Raw genomic sequence first — 27,235 nt, 5'->3', positions numbered from 1 at the left:
GATCTAATAATGCAAATTTATTAGGGCTCTTGTAATGAATAACAGATCATATTTCTCATTAAAATGGTAAATACACTATTAGATACTTTATTGTATTTTTGTAATAACTTACTGGCAGCAATGTTGTCAGCAAGTTACCCCAACAAACTAAGCCAACTTCATTTTAATTGCAAGGAAAAAAGAGATGATGACAAATGGGCGAGCAGCAAGATGGGACCAACTGTTGTGTAACAAGTATAAATGCTTAAAAATATAAGTCGTGAGTTACGGCTGGGCAGTGTATATGGTGTAGAGTGTACTGTAAAAGAAAATTTATTCTGTGTATATGACGAAATGTTAATAAGTGGGCGTGGCCAACTCATGTGCAACATGTTGCCAATTGTTTTGTAGTTTATCCTTTACATTAGCGAGCAATTAGTTTCAACATTTACAAAGGAATTGTATTTGTTTATATTTTAGTATTTCTGAAAAAGACAAAACAGTTTGATATTTCATTTAAGTATTTACATATTTAATTTTTTTCCTTTTAATACAAAATTATCAAATAAGATCAAGTAATTTTCTTTTCTTAAGCATTCAAGTTTAATTGTTATCTAAAGCTCTTTTGTAATTTTTAACTATTTTTACTTTTTGTAAATTTTTTAAAAATCTTAAAATAACTACCTTTGTTTTAAAAAAAATGCTTAAAAATTGTTACCATGAAATAAACATTCTTTTGCCGTGAAATCAATTTTTTTATTCATACCACTCATCCTTATCATGGTTATATTTATATATATATTTATTATAAATAATAGTAATATTAACAATAATAAAATGTATATTTACAATAAGAATTTATTATTACTATTTATTATGACTACAAATGAGAAAACCGAACAATGAAACTTTTTGTCATTTTCATTTTAATGTTGTTAAGTGCTTTTGTTACATTTAATACTTTAATTTGGGTTTATATTGTATTTGTTAATTTTTTTTATTGATCATTATACTTATTTACATTTTACTTTTAGTATATTTAATACTTTAACTAACTTACTTACTCCCAGGGCTGTCTATATCGATGTTGATATTTAGAAATGTTGGTGTTTTGTAACATCAAATTTTTACGAGGTGGGTTGTAAGCCCAATGCTCAACCCCCAACCCCCAACCTGGAGGACTATGGCATACACAAATACAATACAAACAATTTACCCATTTACCAATATAGCACTTCTTTGGACTTGTGGGGAAAACTGTAGCACCTGGAGGAAACCCAAGCGAACGTGGAGAGAACTCGCAAACTCCACACAGAAATGCCAGTGACCCAGCAGGGGCTCAAACCAGCGACCTTCTTGCCGTGAAGCAACAGTGCTAACCACTGAGCCACCATGTCGCCAATACTTTATAAATTTAATTTAGTTTAATTTACTTTTTTATTTCATTTTAATCTTAGACGAACTGCAAGAAAAATGTTAGTACATCATGAAAATTTATTAACATTTTTTGCTGTAAAGTTTTCATTAAAATTTGAAACACAGTAAGCATATAAACACGCAACTGCATGAAAAAAATTGCAGTTCTAATTTTGAGAAAATAGCCAGGATTCTTAAAAAAAAGTCAGAATTCTGATACATAAAACTTTAGAAACTTAGAAAGTTGTCTGAAAAAGAGAGAAAAAATGTTTTACCATTTGCTGCAAATAATATACTTTATCGAGTGCAAGTATAATACTAATATTACGTAAATGATTTTCCCTATAACTGCGCACATTCAGTAAAGGGCATGAGAAGCTAGTGGGATGACACAATGTGAATTAGACTAATTAGTTATCTGCTGGCTACAAATTAAAAGAGTAATTCAGTTCTACACAGCATTAAGCGAGGCGAAGATGTTCCTCCTGCATTATAACTAGATGTGGCAGCCTACGAATAATTGCTGATAAAATTCCTCAACACAGACCCAAAGATCCAGAATCCTTCTACATAAAACACGAATGCACAGAGGAAATGTGACAGCGCTGCCTGTATAGGCTCTCATTGAGATGACTGCATTCTAACTGGTTGTAATGCTGCAATAAATTGCGTAATGATTATTACAATTAAATGAGACAAACTTACATAATTATACATATGACTCAGAACGACATGGTTCTGTAATTTGTGTTAGGTTTATAGCTATCAGATCTTTATTTAATTAGTCAACATTAGTCAACCTCATTAGACTCCCATTGTTTTGTACTGACATTAAAATAACAAATGAAGGTTTAATGCTTAAGTTACACATATTGCACTATGATTCTTGTTTTAAAGGGCACCTATAAGATGTAAGATAAGACTTTGCTGTCTCCAGAATGTCTGTAAAGCTTCAGCTCAAAACACCCATCAGATTATGTAGTATATAATGTAAAATCAGCCCATTTTAGTGTATTGAGTACATTGTAGCTTAGTGTAGTTTAGGCTTTAAATCTAAATGAGCTGTTTCTCCCCGCCCACCATGTGTCTGCTTCTCATGCGTTACATCAGATAAACAGCAGTCAGGGACAGAAACAGACATGGATGAAGCTGAAATAGTCAAAAGGTCACTAGTCAAAAATACCAAGTAAGTTTATTAGGGCTGGGCGATCTAGGCAAAATGTCATATCCTGGTATTTTTAGGAGGAATTACGGTATACGATAAATATCCATATATGCTTACTTGAGAGTTAAAGCCTTTATTAAAACATTATTAAACATTTTTTGAGCAAAATATTATTCAAACACAGGGGTTTCCCTTCCTATTTACAAATAAACAGCTGCACAAAATCTTTTATTAATAAAATAAACATGTTTTTCTCCTGCTTAAAACTATGTTGCAAAACATTTCAAATTATAAACAAAATCTTTGATAAATAAATACAGTTGTAAGAATCAGCTCTTTGGTTTAAATCATGTTTAAACTTTGGGGATTCGAATCAAAGATTCGAACATGATTCACATAGAATTATTTAAAGCTTACACTTAACTTAAGTATTTGTCCAGCAAATAGAACGTTTAGTGTAAAGCAATCCTGTATTATATAATTACGTGGCCAACAATAACAATATAAAAACAGTATCTAATTATTTAATAAGCAAGGTAGCAGTATCTGAAGCTGAGGCATTAACTTATAAAGCACACAACACACCAAACACGAATCTTAAAATGAAACAAAAGTTTATTGCTACTCTATAACACAAAGTACTAATCTACGTACAACAAACAAACGCACATACATACACACACAAGCAGTTTGAGGAGAGTTTTGACTGAGTGGATTTAACTTCTAGCCTTTGCTAAGTTCTTAGCATTGCTACCTGAGAGAAACCATAAAAGCAGAGAATTTCGCTATTCTTTACTACTTAAACATAATTCACACCAGTGTCAGCAATGGATAGAAACCTTGTTTGTGCTACTTGCGTTCTGATGGAATTTTGGTTTTCTCGACTGGTCCAAAGGGAAATCCCGGTGAGGCTGATTGGTCAGCGTAGTAACTTCAGTGACGTGATGGAATTCCCTCGTAGGTCAAGAGGGGTTTCCTTAGTCGGTTGCTAGGGATACGGATGTTGGACGAGGCGGCGTTTGAAGTCCTTCCTGGGGTTTAGTTATGACGGAGTTTCAGAGTTCTGAGATATTGACCCGATGCCTTGTTGTTGATGCGGTTGCACAAGCAGATCGGGGGTCGAGCCGGCAGCAAGTGAAGGTCGCGGTTTGCTCCGTGATGTAACGAGGCTTCCGGCGAGGCGATGTAACGGCCACAGCACGAGAAGAGCGGTGTCTGGGCAGCGACGGCGGTGACGACTGGCAAAGATGACCGGCAAAAGACGACGATGAAATTTCTTTGTTCAAAGTTTTATAGGCTTTGGTAGAGGCTTGGTCTACACAATACTTGTCCAATCAGAGAAGGTGCAGGGTGGAGTCACACCCCAATTTCGCCCTCTAGAAGGCCGAGTTAGCAAATTGTGTCGGTGCTGCTTTGATAGCAGTTGTTAAAATAAAGTCTTATAACATGGACACCTTTCATAATATAGTTTCATCATATAAACCAATGCATTTGAAACGTTCCTAGCTTTCAATCAATACCAAACATGAAGTATTTCACAAACATTCTGTAGATTTCATTTGTCACTGAGGGCTATTACTCAATAACTATCCATAACAGTTTTGTTAAACACATGGAACATGTACACACAAAAACCTACAGAAACATAAAGCAAACGTACATTACTCAAATAAACTGTTTTACTTAAATGTCCATTAAACTTTGGAAGCGTTTCTGATCGCTTCTGTGTCTGCCTGAGAATGTGTATTCCTTGCAGACGCCAAAGGGCACGCAAACCAAAAGGTACTTCTCAAAAACCGGTTTGGTGGATTTTTGATTGTAGAGCCTTTTATTGTTTTAAAGTGTAAAGTTAATTAACATGCAACTGTGATGTTGACTGGCTAGTCATCCTGTGGATTGCCTTTTGCTGGGTGCCTGTGGATTGCTTTGAAAATTAAATCAAAGTTCAGACATGTAGGCACCAACCAATCTTTTAAGGATAACATGGTCTGTGACTTGTTCGGTTCTGGAACGATCCGTTGACTCCCCACACAGTACAGGGTTTTTTCCTGCTTAACACTATACACAGCTCTACTGTGCTGTTGTGCAAATAACAGTAAACACAACCATAGAAAACATATCTAAATTGTCAGAACAAAAAAGGAACAAACAAATAGTAAAACAACAAAACGTATGGTAGGATAGAATAGAACCACATTGAATGTAAAAATGAAACAGTATTTTATGTCACAATTACAATGTTTTATAAGTAATTTTATATACCACAGTTTTGTGATTTATATCACAAGAAATTACATCAGCTGTATTTGTTTATTTAGTTTCACGTTTACATGTATGCATTGTACATAACTATTAAACAGTGCACATACTGAAGATATCTAAAGATGTCTTTCACTCAATGTAAAAAAAAAAAAACCCTACACTTTTTCTTTTGTCGTGAATAAACTTGTTTTACTAAATATTAAATAAGGAGATGAAAACAAATATACTATAGATATGAGAAGTAATAAAACTGTGTAATATTGTTCGTTGTTGTGTGGGAAGAAGAAGAAGACAGGGTCAGCGATATCAGGTAAATAATATACTTTTATTTTTTTAATGCACAACACGTGTAGCAGTTAAGGTGTGTGTGTGCTCTCTCCTCTCCCCGGCTGCTCCTTCTCTTCTCCTTATGAAGGGTGTCTCTCCGGCTCAATCACTAGAATAAACAGGTGTTATTTATTATTTCTGATTGGCCTGCTGATTAGCCGCCGGGCTCTGAGCATGCTCTCCCCCCTCATTGGGTTTTTGATCATGCTTACCTCTCCACATACACCCACCGCCCGCCTCAGCCCTATCCGAACGAACTACCTCAAAATCGAGATCGCTAACTCGCCGTGTAACCACAAACAGCCCTTGACACTTGGCGAGTAATTTGGAGCTGGAAGTGGGTAGTAGTACAAGGACTTTATCTCCCTGTGAAAATTTACGTAGTTTAGTGCCCTTATCATAACGCCGGCGTTGGTCATCCTGTGCCTTGAGCAAATTCTCTGTAGAGAACCGCCCCAGAGTGTGGACTTTTGTTCGTAGGTCCAGGATATATTGAATTTCATTTCTAGTCTGTGAAGGTTCGTCCTCCCAAGCCTCTCTAACAACATCTAAACCCCCACGTGGCTGTCTGCCGTAGAGAAGCTCAAAAGGGGAAAACCCCGTGGAGGCTTGGGGAACCTCCCGCACAGCGAATAATAAGGGCTCTAACCAGTTATCCCAATTTTTCGCGTCCTCGTGAACAAATTTACGGATCATTGATTTAAGCGTGCGATCAAACCTTTCCACCAGCCCGTCTGTTTGTGAGTGATAGATGCTGGTGCAAATAGATTTACCGCCCAATAATCCGTAAAGTTTGCACAATGTGCGTAACATGAACGCAGTGCCTTGATCAGTGAGAATCTCCTTGGGGATTCCCACTCGGGAGATTATACTAAACAGAGCCTCCGCAACACTCTTTGCTGAGATGTTAAGGAGCGCTACTGCTTCCGGGTATCGGGTTGCATAATCCACTAGAACTAATGCAAACCAATGCCCGTGTGCGGATGGCTCTAATGGCCCGATGAGATCCATACCAATTCTCTCGAAGGGGGTCTCTATAATTGGTAATGGGCGCAAAGACGCTTTTGGGGTGGCCGGTGGGTTCACCAGCTGACATTCACAGCATGTAGCGCACCATCTGCAGACATCACCGTGAATGCCCGGCCAAAAGAATCGGGTCATGAGGTGATTTAGTGTGGCCGCCTGACCTAAATGTCCGGCCATAGGATTAGAATGAGCCGCCTGGAAAAGCATTTCCCGACGGCTCTTTGGTACTAATAATTGGGTTGTATCCTCTTTTGTCTGAGCGCCTTGGGTCACTGGATACACCCTGTCATTAATTATCGCAAAATACGGATAGGAGAGGGGCTGATCAGGCTGAAGGTTTTGCCCATCTATAACCTGTACTCTTTCGAGTGCATGTTTTAGCGTGTCATCACGCGACTGCTCCAGGGGAAAGTCTTTACACCGCGAAATTCCCAGCCCTTCCCCTGAGTCAGTACGCGATGCCACCGCTTGGGATTCCCCCAGCTGAGCGACACACCCCCATCCGGCGATTTCGTCTTCCAAGAAACACCCGCACATAAGACTCCTAATAATCTATTAAATCCCGGCCAATTAGTTCCCAGAATTAGCGGGTGTTTGAGGTGGTGATGGTTGGTGTGGCCGGGACGCGGATCAACGGACTCACCTCCTTTGCGGAGCATCTCTTTAGTGCACTATCCTCGTGCCCGCAGCGCCAATGCATTGGCCCAGACCTTCCCACTATACCCCCAGGGCCAGCAGGACCAACCGATTGAACCGGAGAGAGACCTGACGCTGTCTTAGAAGCAGCCAGGGGTCGAAACTCCACCCCTCCGGATAGGAAAACCCTCTCAACAGGACCTGCTGCTGATCCGCCTCTGTGCACTGCTGTCTGGGTGCTGTTGTGGGCGGTCTCCACACTCTGGGCCTGGGAACAGGACGGGGGAGAGAGAGAGACAGAGAAAGAGGGGGAGAAGAGAGAGAGGTTATCTCGCCGACCCTGGACTTCGCCACCAGGTGGCTCCGCCAGCTGGATGGCCGTCTCCAGATCCTTGGGCCGGTGGCACTGGACCCACTCCGATGTTTGGGAGGGGAGGCGGGCGATGAACTGCTCCAGCACGACAGCACCTCGGAGCGGGCCGGATCTCCTGGGTCAGCAGACTCCGGATTCGCTCGCGGTCCTCCCGCTGGGCCTCCATGAGGACTTGGAATCGTTGTTCTTGGATGTTCTTCATTTCCACCAGCGCATGATGTTGTTGTTGGTGGAGGACTGTGACGGCCTGGATGGCTTCCGCAAATGGCAGTCTTGACGGAGTAGTCATTCTGGCAGCAAAGTTTCTTCTTCTTCCCAGGTTTCGGCACCACTGTAATATTGTTCGTTGTTGTGTGGGAAGAAGAAGACAGGGTCGGCGATATCAGGTAAATAATATACTTTTATTTTTTCAATGCACAACACGTGTAGCAGTTAAGGTGTGTGTGTGCTCTCTCCTCTCCCTGGCTGCTCCTTCTCTTCTCCTTAAGAAGGGTGTCTCTCCGGCTCAATCACTAGAATAAACAGGTGTTATTTATTATTTCTGATTGGCCTGCTGATTAGCCGCCGGGCTCTGAGCATGCAATCTTGTGAATACAGCCAGGTGCTGCTTGTCAATCTGACAAGGGGTCTATGTTTGTTCTTGCTGTCAATTGCGAAAGAAATGATCGATGAAAGGTTTCTGATAAACCGATGTGACAGCTGCAGGGACTGTGTGACGTAAGTAAGTGAGGGGGAGTCAGATTTGTCTGGGGAGTCAGACAAATTTCTCACCACTCCAACACTGCATGTTCCTCCATGTCGCGTCAGTGATGGGTCATTCTAAAACGATTTGTTCATTTTTGACAAATCTTTTGTTTGTCATGCAGTGAATCACTCATTTGTGCAAGTGGAGCATGCATGCTACCTTGGAGTGGTCTGTTTCGCGCATAATGCGCATGTGTGGCTTTAACTGAAGTTTGTTTATAAACTAATTTCGAGAGGAGCACGCTTATGATTGATAGCAGCTGGTCCACATTAGCTAACACTGATTCACCAATCAGATGACTCTAAACCACTATAAATAATCAGAGTATCTTACCTCAGCCATATTCGTCTTGAAGAAGCAGCTTCACCGCAGCTAGGTCAGTTGAGGAACCAACTCTAATCCAGCATGGACAACCTAAGCAGCAGCAACAGCAGCAGCAATAACAACAACCCCGAGAGCCCTGCACTCCAGGGAAATCAAGCCGCGGGCCAGCTCAATCCAGCCCTGCCAGGCTGCCTTGCCGAGTCTGAGGCTCCGATAAGAGGCCGAAGAATAACTCGGTCCACTTCCTCCAGATTACTCAGCCACCAAGGATCACTCAATCCATCTGCATCCAGACAACACATCACTTTACCCGCTTCATCATACTTTCCCGCAATATTATCACAGGAAATCAACAAAATAGTCACCATACCAGAACTTCGGAAGCTCCTAGCCGGAATCATCACTCCTCGCACCCTCCATAAACAACAACTGCTAGACTTGTACAACACAGTGGTCACAAGAAACCGCCCTCCTACGTTAACACCAAGAGGAAATCCCCGGAACACCAGTACACGTCATGCCCCCTACTCACAGCCTCCACTTTCTCATACAGAAAAAAATGCAAAAAAAAAAAAAACACCTAAAAGAAGCCACGCCCCCAAGCCGCACGTCACCAGGACCGCACCAGCAAGAAACTCAGACATTCATTCACTCCTCCAGCTCTCAACTACAGGACTTCCAACCGCACAATAGATCTCCCAACTGGCCACCAGCCCCCTCTTCTCAAAACGCTTCGCTTCTCCCTAACCCCCTAGCCCAAACCCAGTCTTTTCCTCCTAACCCACCCCTCATCTCTCCTTCCATTCCTAGCGGTCCTCCTCCTCCAGCTAATATTTCCTCTTCTTTTCCTCCCCCTCCACTCCCCCCGCACTCTCAAGCACATATCATTCCCATTATCCTGCACCAGTTTCCATGGCCCACCCCTTATACACACTTTACAGAGCTTCACCCCTCCCTCCCCCGCCTAACGCACTGGCTTTGGAACCTCCCTCAATCTCCAGTTCACATCCTCTCAGGTGCTGACGTAGACCTCTTCACCCTCCTTTCACCCATATCACCCATTGCACCTCCCTCGGCAGAACGACAGGTAAGTTGCGGCAAAATTTCCATAACACTCAAACCACCCACTAGCACACAATATCGAACTTTATCTCTAGCAGAATTCAAAATCGCTGTGCAGTATTCCACCATAGGAGCTGAACGATTACATGGCTATCACCTTGGAGCTCGCGCTTTCTTATGGGGTAACTCATTTTTATACAAATCACGAACTTTTCTCCGCAAAATGTGCAATACACCTCCCCAGTGGAATCAATGCGTGTACTGGGGGTTATAGACACAGATCTCCACAATCGAGTATTCTTAAGATGTCGCAATCTAACCTGCGCAGTGTGCCGTTCCTCACATCAACCCACCACGCCATGCCCGCTTGTCACTACTTCTTCTGATTCAGCCAGCCCAGCTCCCAGATCCACAAGTTACGTCCCTCACCCCACCAGTTTCAACATTCCCTCTCTCCTATCCCCTTTTTCCTCTTCTCTATTCCAAAATTTTAACATAGGCTGATGCTTTAGAAATCCTTGCAAATTCCTACACTTTTGCAACTACTGCGCACGCGCACCGTCTGCCTTGTATCCAGAGCAAATAAAAAATCTATTGTAAAATCCATAATAAAAATCAAAAAAACCTTTCGACTTTTGTCAACATTACTCAACTGTCTTTTGAATTACTTGCTCAACCTGATCCTAATTTTTCAGATTTTCTCATTTCAGGTCTGTCCCATGGATTCAACCCAGGCATTTCAGCTCTCCCTTCTTACAATCTGTTCTGCCATAATTTGCATTCCGCTACAGCCGAGCCCGAAATCATTCATCAATTGATTAAAAAAGAAGTAGAAAATAACTTCATGATCGGGTCTTTCTCCGCTCCTCCATTCAGCGTTTACTGAATTAGCCCAATAGGCATTGCCACTTGCAAACTCTCTGGTAAAAAACGCTTAATTATCGACCTGTCATCTCCCCATAATTCATTCTATCCAAGCATTAACAGCACTATCCCGCCAGATGAATTTTCTCTAAATTACCACGACATAGACCAAGCTATCTCCCTAATCAAAATCGCTGGTTGCAATGCTTGGCTCGCTAAAGTAGACATCATTTCAGTGTTCAAAATCATGCCCATCCACCCCGACTTCTGGCCCCTTTTCGGCATCCAGTGGCGTTCAAAATTCTACATCGCAGTCCGTTTAACTTTCGGATGTAAAAGTAGCCCTAAAATATTTTACATGCTATCCGAAACCTTATGCTGGATCTTGTCAAATAATTACGGCATTCCTTACCTTATTCATCTGTTGTATGACATTCTTATTATCGGCCCTCCGTTAAACACCTCTCCGTTAAACACACACCGAAGCTAAACACCTCGCGACCACCCAAAAGGTTTTCACCGACTGTAACATCCCACTCGCCGCCGATAAAACCTCTGGACCTGACACTTCTATTGAATTACTGGGAATTAACCTATATTCCAAGAAATTTCAAGCATCCCTCCCCAAGGAAAAAATCGGACGCATTTTTAACCTTTGCACCTGCTTTTGCGAAAAACAAGAATGCGAAAAAAACATTCTCAGACATTTAAATTTCGCCATGCGCATAATTCCCCAAGGATGCCCTTTCATTACTCATCTCCTCCAGCTCGCTAATTCAGTTGGCGGTCTAGATGACCTCCTTTCCCTGTCCAAACCCAGCCTCAACAAGCTTAGTTTATGGATTTCCTTCCTTAAACTCTGGAATAGTTGCTCCTTTTTCTACAGCGATCTAATCTCATCTCCCGTAGATATTAATCTATTCACGGACGCCGCCCCCTCCATCGGGTTCAGAGGATTTTACCAGGGAAGCTGGTTCGCCTCTCCCTGGCCCCAACAAATGATTGACACTCATCAACATGTACAATCATCCGCCCTTTTCTAATTATGCCCGATATTAGTCACTGCTATTTAATGGGGAGACGAATGGACCGCTTTTAGCATCCTCATTCATTGCGATAACGAGGCCACTGTGCAATGCATCAATAAAGGGTGCTCCCAGTCCACAACGCTAATGCCTTTATTAAGGCGGCTTATTTGGACTGCAGCCAGAAAACTATTTATTATAACTGCTAAACATGTACCAGGTGTTAAAAACCATATTGCTGACTCACTGTCTAGTTTCTATTTCAAGAAATTTTGGCTGTTGGCACCAGAAACGGATCTCCTCCCAACCCTAGTCCCTCATTATTCACAACTGATTTACCATAAACCACCTCTACAAGCTCCGTAAAACTTTATTTTCCTTCATTTTTCAAGCTATAGCCCCCCGGACCCTGCAGTCATATCTGTCAGCATAGAATACATTAAAAAACTTCCACTCTATGTATCAAGCACAATATCCAGATTGCTCTCTTCTCTCCATCACCTCATTTATTTCCTGCTTGCACTCTATTAAGAATAATCAAGCAAGCTCTAATAAAAGTTAATTAAATGGCATACATTTCTTCTATAAATTAATTCACGGAGCCCCTTCTGATGCTATCACTAACACACAAACCAGCCTTCTCATAAAAGGCATACAGAAAACTCATCCATCCTCCACCAATCTCAGACAGCCTATTACCCTCAGTATACTTTCTAAATGCATTTCCACCATCTGCAAAGGCTATCAGCCCGTATACTCGATGTTATGTTTAACCTAACATTTTTTTTATTTCTGAGAGGTGTTCTGAGATGACTATTACTTCCAAATTCAACCCATGCATCCACACTACAATTTCAGATTTAACCCTGTTAGACGGAGAAACCTTCTCCTTCTTCATCAACAAAGTAAAACTGAATAGTCCAGAAATGGACACTTCATTTACATTTTTGACCTCCCCTCCCCCATAAACCCCTTCCAAACACTCCTAGCCTTTTCTCACTACAGGAAAAGTAAGAGTTCCAACCCCCTGTCCCCACTTTTTGTGGACGATAATAACCATCCAGCCACCAAAAGCACGAGTACTTTACTGCACCCCCTCTCCTTTAAGCTTTATTTTGTGCTCTCTCTTCTCCTAGCTTTTCCCTTTTTTTTCTCCTGTCTTCACACGCAGCTTCTGAGCCGACTCCAGTAGGAGTTCCCCCCTCCCATCTTTATCCTACTGTAGAGTCCTCACTGTCCCACCCCCTTTTGCGATTTTTGCAGGACACTGAACCCCAGCTTCACTCTCGCAGGAGTAACCTGACCATTAGTCAACCCTTTATTCCTTCAGCGTTGAGTGCTCCACTTTCTTTTAGTGTTGAAGTCTTCCGCTCCCTTCTTTTCCATCAGCATGGAGTGCTCTACTCTTTTAGGTGTTGAAGTCTTCCACTCCTTTTCTTCCTTCAGAGTCGAGTGCTCCGCTTCCTCCTAGCGTTGAAGTCTTCCGCTCTTTTTTTTCCAGCGTTGAGTGCTCCACTTCCTTTAAGTGTTGAGTCTTCCGCCCCTCCTCCCTCCTTACTCCAGCACAGGAAGCTCCGCTTTCTTTGCCTAGTTCCTCCGCCTTCTTTTTCCTTCTAGCATTTAGTCCTTCCCTACTTTCTTTCTCAAGCAACAAATTCGCAGCTCTACACTTACTTCCGCATAGGCCCTCATTCCCTAGCTCTGACTGCCGCAGGAGGTACCCTGATCTCAGAGTCTTTGCACTGCGCCCTCTCGCAGGAGTCTAAACTGCTCCATCCCTTTCCCACCTCCAACGAGAGAATGGCCCAACAGCTCTCACTCCCGCAGGATTTCCCCTGAGCAATGATTCCCAAAGGAATCAACCACTGCCCCTGCCCGCCCCTTAGAGAGAAAAAAAAATGTCTTCCTTCTAGCGTTGATGCTTTGCTTCCTTTAGTGTTGAAGTACTTCGCTTTTTTCTTCCTTCAAGCGTCGATGCTCCACTTCCTTTAGCGTTGTAGTACTCCGCTTATCTTATTTCTAGCGTGATGCTCTGCTTCCTTTAAGCATAGAAGTTCTCAGCTTCTCCCTCTCAGCAACAAAGGCTCGTTTCCCTACAGCTTTTAGTCTCTTCGCTTCCCCGCTGCCCCCTTCTTTCTTTTTTCAACACTAAGTCTCTTTGCTACCTTTCTTTCTTCTAGCAAAAGCCTTCAAAGTTTAATTTCTTCCTTCTGCACTCCCCAATTCTGACTCCCGCAGGAGTTGTTCCCTAAGCTCTACTCCCGAAGGAGTCCACGGCCCCTCCCCGCTGGGGTCTTCACTCCCCCTTTTCATCTTTCTCAATGTTATATCCAGCAGCCGGATATAACAGCAATCTCTTGCCTTGTGGGGGGTTCTTCAATATGCGGCTGCTGTCCTGAGCAAAAGGCGATTCGGGGGAGTCCTCGAGACCTACCTGAACTTGGACTCCCCTTTTGCCCTGCAACGAGGATCTCACGAGCTCAGGGCTCTGTCCCGGGACAGCATGCCAAACCCCTCCATAATCAATCATCAGCTAAGGGCGAACTCTTGAAACCATATCAATATGAATGATATTGTATAATACTGCATAGTATAGGACAATCATATTGTAAGCTTCCCAGAACACGATATATCGCCCAGCCCTAAGTTTATTTCATGCATTTGTGGTGGAGTGTATTCAAGCCTTTTTGAAATGATAAGTCTCACACAAATGCCATTTGCAGTTTCCACACACACATGCACATTTACTGATATCATGTTGCTGTGATAATTATATCGGTTAAGAATTAGATAGCAATTTGAATGTATTTATTACAAACATTCTTTGTTTTATAAACATTCCCACTTCCCATTTATTTTAAAAGGGTGATGTCAAGCGTGGCTGAATTAAAATGTGGGTCCGTCGGCGCTGCTTCAGTGGTGCTGCTCGCTGCAGAAGTTGAAAATTTTTCAATCTTTTAAGTGTAGAAAGAAGCATCAGCCAGTCAGATCACTTTATGCAAATGCTCCAGCTCAGACAGTAACCGATAGTGAACTTACTTCATTCGCTGACGCTGCTATGACGATCACGTCAGTCCAAACTTCAGACATGCCCTCCGTCAAACATTGGCGCTGAAGCCCCGTGTGAATTGGGAATGAATCAATTTGATGGGTGGGGTAAACCACACTCCTACGTCACGTTGCGGTGGGCCTCAAAGTCACTGGGATTTGGATCCAATTTTATTCATTCATTCATTCCTTTTTTTTTTTTTAGCTTAGTCCCTTTAACAGGGGTTGCCACAGCAAAATGAACCGCCAACTAATCCATCCATGTTTTACGAAGCAGATGCCCTTCCAGCCGCAACCCAACACTGGGAATCATCCATACATACTCATTCCAAACAAGGAGGAAACCCATGCAAACACGGGGAAAACATGCAAACTACACAAAGAGATGCCAACTGACCCAACTGGGACTCAAACCAGCAACCTTCTTGCTGTGAAGCGATCAATCGACCCACTACGCCACTGTGACACGCGATCCTATTTTAAAAATAGGAAATAAAAAAAAAGACTTATTACTACTAAAAGGAGAACACTGCTGCCAAACTGCACATTTTATGTGTTTCAAATACGCTATAAGAGTTCACACTTGGCTGATGATTGATTATAAAGTTTGTTTGGCATACTGCCCAGGGAGAGAGCCCTGAGCTTATAAGATCCTCAAACACGGGGCTCCCTTCCGTTTGTAAGGTGAGAGGGGAATTTGAACTCAGGTAGATCTTGAAAACTCCCTTGCAGTAGTAGATAATGAACACATAGTGATTGCTTTTAAGAGATAACTTCTTACTAAGAGCATGTCTATGGTGCTGATTTGGATTAGTCAATTGACTTAAGTTGCAAGTTTTTTGACGGTGGGAGGAAACCGGGGGAAACCCATGTGAGCACGGGGAGATTGTGTAAACTTCGCACAAAACTGTCGGCTGGCTTGGTAAGGACAAGAAACAGTGACGTACTTGCAGTGAAGTAACAGTGCTAACCACTGGGCCATCGCGCCACCCATCTAGGAAAAGAGGAGGAAAGTTGGGAAGGGGGATTCTTCAAAATGAAGATGGCTGTTATATGGAACTTAGGGTATTTATAGTGGCTTGGGAATCATCTGCAGTGTTGTGCAAGTTACTTAGAAACTGTGATACATTACAGATTACTTATTACTGTTATTTAAATGTAATACCTTACCTTACAACATTACTGTCTCAGAATTGTAATATGTTACATTACTCTTATATTACTTTTTAGTTACTTTCACCAAAATAACTACAGAATTGGAACTTAACATTATACAATTCTATAATGTTCTATAATAAGCATTTTACATCCAGTAGAAAGTGATTTGATGTAGCAGAATGACTGTGACCTCTCCAGGCTACTAACAATATAGTATATAATTGGCAATGTGAAGGCTCAAGACAATGCAAGAAAGGATGACAGCCAGAATTACAAATGATCTGTTAAAAGTATGGTAGAGGTAAAGTGATTATCTGGCAATATCTGTGAATGGCTTGGCTATATTCATATTAAACACAACAGGCCGATATGTAAACTCCAATGCCATGACAAAATGCAGATTTTGTTTCTTTTCTTATTGTTGCCATTATTGTATTTACTTTACATTCAAGTGGTTTACAACACAAAACTGTCATGTATAAAGTGAGCAAGATTAACAGCTTTCTCAGTATAATGTTTGTGCATCGATTTTCCGATTTGTGGACAAAACTGCTTGCAAGCTCTCACATATGCTGCTCACGCACAAATTTTCTTGCGTGCTCTTAGTACAATGCTCTCTCAGTGAGATTATATGCAGACTCACAATTTGTGTCTTGTGTTCCCTCTTCCTTTCAAGCTTTTTGATATGATTTATATTAGTACACTTTTTATTAACAATAACCAAAATACTAAAATAGACATAACTTTTTATCTAAAAAACCATAACATTTTTGGATGTATGTTATATGATGAGATATTTCCAGTTTTAAACACTTAAAGATACAGAGAATAGATGTTGGATGTAAAGAATAAGTTTTATTTGAAAAACATTTATTAAACATCCAAAAGGTGCACCATACTAATCAAATAAAAACATTTAGACAAAAATAAAAACTAACGCAAGCAAAAATGTAACTAATAGAAACACTTGATAAGGTATTATAGCCTACTGTACTATTCACTCTTTAAATAAATCTCATTGTCAATCTCATTTTATCATGGCAACTAAAACAAATGAACTAGTGTCTGTTGTCTTCCACATTGTTGATGAGATTGTGGAGGACATTTTCCCTGTCATCCTCTTCATTTTGAGAAGAAGCTGTTCCACAGGGCCACTGAACAAACATATTGTCATTAAGTACTTTAATTACTCTGTTGTGGTAATACTATAGTTGCTATGGTAACACAACAAGTGTAATATAAACAAATGATCCAGTGCTGTAGTTTTTTTTTTTTTTACAATATGGGGTAGATTGTACTACGATTCACCACACTTTACTGTAGTAAAACTACACTTCATATTTCATTTTATGAGTTCACTATTCTTAATACAACAGTATGCTTAAGCATTCATTGTAAATACTATCCTAAAACATAGGCAGTATACCTTACACTCAAAAACACTAGTATTTATTATAGAATTTATCTTAACCTGTAAGTAAATAGTGTAGCAATATATAAACCATATAAACATTCTTGGGTTAAAAATTAAATAGGAGCATCTCTGGAGAGCAGCAGAATGAAAGGAAGAGGAAACACAAGGCACAGATTGTGAGTCTGCATCATCTGACGGAGTGAGAGCAGGTCGTTAGCACGTGAGCAGCCCAGCCAGTGTTGAGTGAACGCAAGGAGTTTTGTCCACCGAGCAAACCGGCACATTCACTCGCTCGTATTACATGAATGAGCTTACGACATTTGTCAGGGAAATAACGCCATATGCACTTGCGCGAATGCACTGTTATCTGCCATTTTCAACTATCTGCCGCTTTTCCGCTGCGTGTACTGCAAACCGGGCTGAGCTAATAGCCCCAAACCTTAAGCTCAGAAGCTGAAATCATTCCGCGTTCAAAGTAGAAAGGTCCCATTGCCAGAGGGAGATTCATGACAACACGCACATATAATCACTATCCACGAACAGGAAATAGAACTGCGATATTTTTTATTTGTTAATGTCTTGCGGGCGAAAAGTTTGTTGTAACGCACGCATTACTGAACATGTACCGAGTAAAATATTACTGAAAATTTATTAGTAATGCCTTACACTACTGCGTTACTGGAAAATGTAATCAATTACTGTAATACATTACTTTTGTAACGCATTACTTCCAACACCGATCGTCTGATTGGTAAATCATAAATTGAATAATGCGGGACCGACTGCAAGCAATAATAAGCACGGGATCCTCTCGAAATTAGTTTATAAATAAACTTTACCTTATATGTGTACTAAAAAAAAAAAAAAAATAAATCTTACAATATATGGTGAAAAAGTGGCAGCTGTGGTTGTCAATTGCCAGAATTTTACAGTTAAAAAGATATTTCAAATTTTTTTATAATTAACTCCTGAATTTCATTCGTTTATAGTGTTAATACACCAGTGTTTTAAACTACTAACATTTACACATCATATTCTTTGTTACAAAGTCACAAGCATAAGAATATTGTGATGAGAAAGTCATACAAAAAACCAATGCTCATATCAAACAACTTATCTTACAAGAAGAGAAACATACAACTATATACAACCCCAAATCAGAAAAAGAATTAGGAAAATGCGAACAAAAAAGTTTTTATTGAAAATTGTTAATTAATTAATTAATTTATTATTATTATTTTTCAAAATAAGCACATATTGCAATTTTGGTTCTTGTAACACAGTTAAAAAAGTAAAGTAAAGCAGTAAAGCATTTACCGATTTGTATAGTTGACATTCCTTTTCACAACACTTAAAAGACGCTTAGGGACTAAAGACTAAAGATCACTAAATGATGAAGTGTTTTAGGTGTAATTTTGTCCCAATCTTCCTACAAACAAATCTTAAGATGGGCAACAGTATGGGGTCTTCATTGACGCATTTTGAGCTTCGAAATGCATCACACATTCTCTATTGCAGATAAGTCGGGACTGCAGACAGGCCAGTCAAGTACCTGTAAGCTCTTCCTCCACAGCCAGAACTTTTAATGTATGCAGAATATGGTTTTGCATTGTCTTGTTAAAATACAGTATGCTTAGTTGTCCCAGGAAAATAAGGCAGCATACTGTGCTCTTAAATCTTTATGTACTTTTCAGCATTAGTAGTGAAATCACAGAAGTGCAAGTAACCTTTGCCAAAATCACTGACACAACTTCATACAATGACAGACCCTGGCTTTTGAACTTGTTGATGGTAACAGTCTTGATCCTTTTCTTCTTTGGACCAGATCACATGACATCCATTTCTCCCAAAATACCTGAAATACTGAATCATCTGACCACAGTGCACGTTTCTACTGTGTGATAGGGCATTCTATATTCCTCCGAGCCCAGAGAAGTCGACATTGCTTTAGCACACTGTTAACCTAGGGCTTCATTTTGGCACAGTACAGTTTTAACTAGCATTGGTGGATGTAACTATGTATTGTGGAACTTGATAAAGGTTTGCCAAAGTAGTCCTGAGCCCATGTGGTAATAATGCTCATAGATGAATGGCGATACTTGGTGCAGTGCTGCCTGAGGGATCAGAAATCACTGTTGTTCAGCTTGGGCTTGCACCCTTGACCTTTACACACTGAAATTCCACCAGATTCCTTTAATCTTTTAATTATGTTATGCACTGTTGAAGGTAAAATATCTAAATGTTTTCCTATCTTTCTTCGAGGTACATTTTAAAAATATTTTTATAATTTCTCACATATTTATAGTTGGCGATGCGGTGGCACAGTAGGTAGTGCGGTCACCGTACAGCAAGAAGGTCACTGGTTCGCGCTTCCGCTGGGTTATTTGGTTTTTCTGTGTGGAGTTTGCATGTTCTCCCTGCATTCGTGGGTTTCCTCCGGGTGCTCCGGTTAACCACACAGACCAAAGACATGCAATACAGGTAAATTGGGTAGGCTAAATTGTCCGTAGTGTCTGAGTGTGTATAGATAATTTCTAGAGATGGGTTGCAACTGAAAGGGCATCTGCTGTGTTAAACATGCTGGATGAGTAGGCGGTTTCTTCTGCTGTGCCGACTCCAGATTAATAAAGGGACTAAGCCAAAATTAATGAATTAATATTTATTGGCAAACTGGGCTCATCTTTGCTCCTAAAGGACTAGACCTTTCTTGGATGCTGCGTTTGCACCAAATGATAATTACAATCACTTGTTGACATCACCTGTTTCAAATCTCATTATTTAACCAATTTACATGATTACTAGCCCTAAATTGGTTCTGTCCCCACATTTTTTGAAATGTAACCAAAATTAAAGTACATGTTTATTTAAAAAAAAAAAAACACATTGAATAATGTTTGTTGTATTATCTGCAATAAAATACAAGTCAAAATAAATTTTGAAATCACTACTTAATTATTTTATGTGTGTTTTACATACTGTCCAAACTTTTTCTGATTTGGTGTTGTAGAAGGAGCTCAGCGTTATTCCCACACTTGTGGACATGTGTTAGCTAATTACTAAATAATCAAATCCTTAGGTGGTTTGTAAGAAATAAATGCTCCACATAGCGTTGAAAACAAAGGAAAACAATGTGGTGATGAAAAGAGATAAAAGAGGATACAAATTGTCCCTACTGAGATTGAACAATCATGTCAGATGGCATTGTTTCTGACCCAGGATGCCTGGCTACTGTATATCTGAGCCCCTCAGGAAAGACTCATTCCAGCATGCCCTTGTTATCAGATCTCATACACTCTCTCCTAGACACAGGCCTCTATTTTTTCCCTAAATGTTCTAGTGTGTGTTTTGGGTGAAGTAAATGTCTGTCGCTATCCACAACTACAGAATGAGACATCATGGAAGCAGGAGTCATAATTGAGTCTGTATACACTGAGGGAAAGAGTGTTCGCCCAGCAGGACTTCTAGCAAAGCTGGAGTCAATGACTTCTGCTGTCGGAGAATAAGCATGACACATCTACAAAGTCAACCTCAATGAGGACAATCATGTCGACATGACTAGAAACAACTAGAATAAAAATTTGAAATTGTTATCATTATGACAACATAAAATTACTGGCTAGTAAACAAACAGCTGGAATAAACCTAACATTTTAAAGAGCATATAGTAGGTTAGACACCCCAGTAAGACAATTTGTGTAAGAGTAGAGTAGGAACTAGATTTTCTTTAAAATATACTTTAAAGTTTATTATTAAGCCGTTTGGAGTCGTTTTTAGTCACGGAAATTTACTTCCGCATCTGAAAAATTGCCAGACCGGAAGTGACGTCGGATAAGGGAGTTCGCGCAAATAACACTATGAAGACAACGGATAGCGGTGCGCGTTTGGATGCCGAGATAAGATATTCTGAGAGACTCACACAAACGACAGACCACAGCCATACAATTATAAACCTGTGGACAGACCAGCAGACAGAACAGCAGTCAGAGAAGTGTCATTTAACTCTATTGTGAGAAGAACCGAGCAGGTTCATAGTGAGACCAGTGTTGGCTTACAGAGAGATATGCATGATAACAAAATCTCTTCTGGCAATAGCAAAGCTAGACTTAATCATCTATAAATATTAATACTTACCAGTAACAGAAACTAATGAGCATTAAACAGAGTTATGCCACATTGACCATAGTTTTTAATGGCAGATAAGTGAATACAAAACACAAATAACACAGAACATCTGGAATAATGCAGAAACATGTAAACAAGGTACTGGAAAATCTTTTTATTATACAAAAGGTTTTCGGAGCTTTTGTATTATAATAAAAACAACATCAAATATTAAAACAATTAAAATAAGTTTTTAAATATGTGTCTTTTTTGTCATTTTTTCATTGGGTATACTGTAAGATGATATGTATTGGATCCCATTTAGCCAACAATCCATAAAAAATACAAGTACAGTTGTTACTGTATAAAATATTTACAAAGATTTGATCAACAGATGTGATCTGCATTTATGGTTAAATAAACCATAAAAATTAAAAAACCCTAATTCAAGTTCAGATTCTAATTCAACTCAAGTTCAAGTTTTATTTATATAGCACAAAATCATAAGCAGTGTTAATACCAGCATTTTTACTCTTTATATATGTATAGGTATCTGTGTGAGTGTGTGTATACTGAAAGAAAAATATATCATCTGACCCATTTAAAAGTAAACCTAAAATAATTTTTCAGTAAGTTGGCCAACATTTATGTGGGTACCACACCATCATGTCTTTAATGTGTGTTAAATTGTGAATGCTGTGTAAAAAGATGCCGACAACCTTATCCTAGTAAACCAGCTGAAAGGATCTAGAAAGGAGAGCAAATGTAGTGCAAAGTTCTGCATTCTCGTCGAGCCTGTGAAGACCTCCAGGGCCGGCGCGTCCATTGCGGCGTCCGCGCCACTACCCTCACCACCCGCGTCCTCAGTTATGTCCGCGCATAGGGCGGCAGAATAGAGAGGCTGGCGTCCGCGACACTACCCTTACCACCCGCGTCCTCAGTTATGTCCGCGACACCTCCTCAGTTATATCCGCGCAGAGGCTGGCGTCCGCGACACCTTCTTCACCACCCGCATCCTCAGTTATACATTTTAAAATTCACCGTATGATTTATAATATAACATAATACAGAAAACCCAGCCACATTTGCAGACACCTGGATAGTGAACTGCAAACCATCTCACAAAACTTATACAGTAGACTGTACCGTGTACAGCTCTCATTTTCATCGAGCTGCATCTCCGACTGATCCAGGAGTGTTTTTCGCCGTTCGCGTCAGCTATAAGTCTTATCGAATTCATCCCATTTCACGAACCAAAGAAGCGACAGGAAACTTGTGGACTTGATCTGTTGACAGGCTGGAGTTTGTGCAGTTCCAATAAACACAATAATGATGATGATAAATTACGGCAAAACTAACAACCAGTTCTGCTATTAGCTCCTCTGCCCCACTGTATACAGCGCGCATCTGTCAGATAAGTCCCGCTTCTGACATCACCGGGGTGGTTAGAAAAAAAAGCGGAAGTGGGAAAACAGACACATTTTCTTTAAATTAGTGCCCTTGCACTTCATAGAACATTTTGATATGGTATTTTATGGTATTATAGAGTACTTTCACAAACGATTTTACCTTTTTTTGAAACAGTTTTTTAACCTACAATATGGTCTTTAACTTGACAAGAGAGTCTGTGGGTGGCATGGTGTCACAGTGGGTAGCACAGTCGCCTCAAAGCAAGAAGGTTGCTGGTTCGAGCCCTGACCAGATCCGTTGGCATTTCAGTGTAAAGTTTGCATGTTCTCCCCGTGTTCACGTGGGTTTCCTCCAGGTGCTCCTGCTTCCCACACGAGTCCAAAGACATCCGCCATAGGTCGATTGGGTTTAAATTGTCCGTAGTGTATGTGTGTATGTCCTGCTCCTTCAGGTTGGGGGTTAAGCATTGGGCCAACGACCCACCTCATAAAATTAGAAGTTAAACCAACGTGGTGTGGTTAAATACCAACTTTGATATAAACTCCCCTACTATAAAAAGTAAGTAGGGCTGTAACGTAAGAAAAATGTATTAACAGGCAAACAAACCAAAGACCCTTTAAAAAAAGGTGTTAATAATAATAATAATAATAATAATAATAATAATAGTAAGTATTATTATTATTATTATTATTATTAATATTATTGGCGACAATGTGGCGCAGTGGGTAGCACGTTTGCCTCACAGCAAGAAGGTTGCTGGTTCGAGCCTCAGCTGGGTCAGTTAGCATTTCTCTGTAGAGTTTGCATGTTCTCCCCATGTTTGCATGGGTTTCCTCCGGGTGATCTGGTTTCCCCCACAAGCCAAAAAATGTGGTATAGGTGAATTGGGTAAGCTAAATTGTCCGTACTGTCCCAGTGATGGGTTGCAGCTGAAAGGGCATCCGCTGCGTAAAACATAAGCTGGATAAGTTGGTGGTTCATTCTGCTGTGGTGACCCCAGAATAATAAAGGGACCTTGCTGAAACGAAAAAGAATGAATGAATAATAATAATAATTATTATTTGGATTTTGAATTGAACAAGCCAAAATTTCCAAAACTGTTAAGATTGTTTCATTCATTCATTCATTTTCTTGTCGTCTTAGTCCCTTTACCAATCAGGGGTCACCACAGCGGAACGAACCACCACCTTATCCAGCAAGTTTTTTTACGCAGCAGATACCCTTCCAGCCGCAACCCATCTCTTGGAAACATACACACACACATTCACACACACACACACTCATACACTACGGACAATTTAGCCTACCCAATTTACTACCCAATTCGCCGCATGTCGTTGGACTGTGGGGGGAAACCGGAGCACCCGGAGGAAACCCACGCGAAAGCAGGGAGAACAGGCAAACTCCACACAGAAACGCCAACTGAGCCGAGGCTCGAACCAGCGACCCAGAGACTTTCTTGCTGTGAGGCGACAGCACTACCTACTGCGCCACTGCTTTGCCAAGATTGTTTCAATAGAGTTAATTTTTTAAACAAGTTAACTTTATTAATAAACATGCAAATACTTATTCAAAAATCATTATTATTTTTGCTGTTGTGTTTATTTTTATTATAAGTAGTAGTAGTGGTCAAGTGTGGACATGCTCATATTACTTTAGGCCCCTTTTGCACATTTATTTAATGTTGTCTATGTGTGATTGGACTGTCAAAAATGCATCCTAATACCAGGTAAATGTGTGATTCTAAAAGACAGGACTTCAATACCTACAGCCAGTGGCCTAGCTAGACATACTGAGCTCTGTACAGGTTTCTGCTCTGAGCCCACTCAGAAAATTGAAGAAATTGCAATGGGGATAGATCACATCATGGGCCTCTCTAAACCTCTAGCACTATGCACTCTATCTTCTTTTACCCCCACTTACAATGCTCCTGCCAACAGCTGCCATATTGAGATTTAATGACACACATTTACAAGTCATGTTTGGTCATTTCCATTTATACTGTTTCTGAGTCTAAGTAATCTTGCCAAAAGACAAAAAAAAAAAAAAAAAAAAAAAAGCTCAGGCCCCCATATCATAATACTGGGAGAGGATGCCAGCTGTTCAAGAACGTCCAGCCCAATAACCAATAGAGAATTGCTCCCCCGAGAGATCCAGGACAAACAGATGATGTTTGCCATCTAGTTTGAGTTGAGTTTGACTCTCCACTAGAGATCTTCAAAAACTCAAGCGTGTGTTTCAAATGGAAAAGGCGCATGGAAAGCTACTTCCATCCAATTAAATTGCTGTCTGTTTTCCTGCAAATGCCTCTTCTGTTCTCCCCAGAATATGTCATCACCGGGATGACTATATTCTCATGACTTTTTGATGTGTTTTCTTTGGCTGCGGTGGCCTACTGCCATTGGCATCTGCCAGCCAACGGTCAGTGCGCTTGAGCTTGACAATCACATTAGATCTCATCACAGTCCCTTGTTGGTTAAAGGGTGTTGGATAGAATTCAAGACCTCGCCAGGGATACAAGTAAAGACCGTAGGAAATAGAGCAATAATGGACTGTCAAGGATTTGAAGAACAAGGTGTCGAGGAGGACCCTGCAATATAGGGAAGAATTTGTGAACTCTAGGCCAACATGGATGCCAAAAGTTGTTAACTGATTAGACACAAATATTGTTTATTGTAAATAGTGTAATGGATATAAAGTGTGTACAGAGAGCATATTGAGTGTGAAATCATTGACTGCTTGATACACAAACAGTCGGCTTACTGCCAGACAGTGTCAGATCACTGTATTGATAAAATATGACAATATGACGATTGTGAGCCTCAGGGCTCACAGCTCCACTGCTGACACATTTATGTAGTGTGTAATACTGTGTATTGATGAACACCTAAAAATCCTATTCCTAACACTTTAAAATCCTATCAGAGGGGTCGCACCTCACCACCACCAGTGTTCAGCATCCACCAATATGATGTGACCACAACCGCATACAACAGCCTCTGATGAGGGCAAACAGAGCCAATTGCAGGATAGGGTTATTAGAAGACCATGATTAGTAAGAGCCAATAGAAGAAATTTGACCAGGACCATCACTTTACAAAATGTGTTATGAAGAGAGACAGGACTAAAGAAAATTGTTTCATACACTACAGTGTCCCCACCAGTGACATCACCACCACTCACTAACACCACTTCCAGCACAACCTACTTTTGCCCAGGAGGTCTGCCATTCAGGTACTGGCCAAGCTCAACCCTTAACTTTTAGTATTGGGCAGCAGGGCAATACAGTTGTGACTAATAATACATATACATGGTCACAGCGATCCTTACCTTAACACAGTGGTTGCACTTTTCACAGTTCTAAAGGGAGTCACAGTTCTAAAGTTAATTTTCAAACTATATTATGCAAGTTATTTTATTTTAAGGATCTGAAATATTCTTTTGTTTTCAGTATGGCAATAAATGTCACTCATAATGGTATCCATACTTGCATCAGCATTTAACAATGAATGTAACATTTATTGTAGTTTATGCTTTTGCTCAACTGCAATGTCACAGTAAAAGAAACCATTTCTAAAATAGTCATTTTGTATGTCGCTGTCGTGGATGGTAAGGACAAAAGCTCCTTTTAATATACATGGTGTAACAGAGTTACTTCTGCACTTGCAGAAATAAAAAAAGAGTACAAAAGCTGTCACAGGAGTGGCACATTTTCAAATGGTACACTTTTGTACTTTACAGCTGCACATTACTACCTTTAGGGTACATGTTTGTACTTTTAAGGTACTATAAGATACAGATTTTTACTTTTTTAGGTATTAATATGTACCTTTAAGGACCTGTTAGGAACAAAAAAGTTTACTGCTGCAGTGACAGATTTTGTAGTTTTATTCCTGAGAGTGTGCTTTAACAGGAATAGAAGTAATGTGGATAGTATTGGTGAAATTTGCAGTTGGGATAATCATTACTCTTGTCTCCTTAAAGGACTCTCCAGGAGTTAATGAAGCAGCCAGGTGGAGAGGCGAATGCTGTGGATGGACCTCTGAGCAACAGCTCCTCTATTGGAGCAAATGGCATCTCTGCCAGGATGCTTCGCAGCCGCAGTGGTGAGGTCTTCCCCATATACAGTACAAATAAAAAGAAAAAACTGCAACAGATTCCCCATCATCTTACATGTCTGCTCACACAGCTTCTCAAAGGACTCTTGCTTCCCAAGAGTATTGCATGACAGCAAGAACTCTAAATCACTGACCCACAACTGCTCACTTATTTCTGTTCTTTTAACACAGTTAACAACAAGCAAACAAATAAATAAATAATTTTAACAAGTAAATTAGAAAAGCGCATGAGTTTACAAGGATTCAGTGAGGTGTAACTACACGATTGTAGGCGTGAATCCTGTAACAAATCCTACAGGGACAGCTTAACAAAAATCCATGCTAAAATTCATTCATAATTTGCCCACCTGCAATTTCAATCCAAACCATTATGACTATGATTGATATGTAAAATAAACCAAAAAAAAAAAAAAAGTGAAAATCATGCAAAATGCTAAGAAAATAGAAATAAACTCTGGCACCTTGTCCTAACACCACATGACAAAAACCTTTAGTTTAAATACCTCAGACATAATAATAATATTAATATATAATAATATATTATATAATAATAATAAGAATAATGCCCTGCACTCCAAAACAAAGGTATCACAATTCCACAAATAGAAACCCGACAAGTGCTGCACACATACAAACCATAAACAAAACAGCATTTACATATTTTTTTAACAGTAGAGGGATTTGCGATATTGCAAATATGTCTGATAGTCTGACAATTCATATGGTTGGTAAATATTTAGGAAATGTGACAAAATGACCGCCAGCTTGTTATTCAATCTTAA

General features: G+C 40.3%; 1 protein-coding gene across 2 annotated transcripts in view; it reads left to right on the top strand.

Moving 5' to 3' along the window:
• Nucleotides 1–27,235, top strand: part of shisa8b (shisa family member 8b) — a 72,549-nt gene that overhangs the window by 17,126 nt on the left and 28,188 nt on the right. For both annotated transcript variants that reach the window (XM_021472515.3, XM_073918397.1), the window contains exon 3: nucleotides 26,320–26,441. In XM_021472515.3, coding sequence (XP_021328190.1) covers nucleotides 26,320–26,441 — 122 coding nt within the window. The remainder of the gene's footprint in view (nucleotides 1–26,319; nucleotides 26,442–27,235) is intronic.

This window comes from Danio rerio, chromosome 12 (assembly GCF_049306965.1).
Source record: "Danio rerio strain Tuebingen ecotype United States chromosome 12, GRCz12tu, whole genome shotgun sequence".
In the NCBI taxonomy this organism is placed as follows: Eukaryota; Metazoa; Chordata; class Actinopteri; order Cypriniformes; family Danionidae; genus Danio; species Danio rerio.
This window is presented reverse-complemented; position numbering and strand designations above follow the sequence as displayed.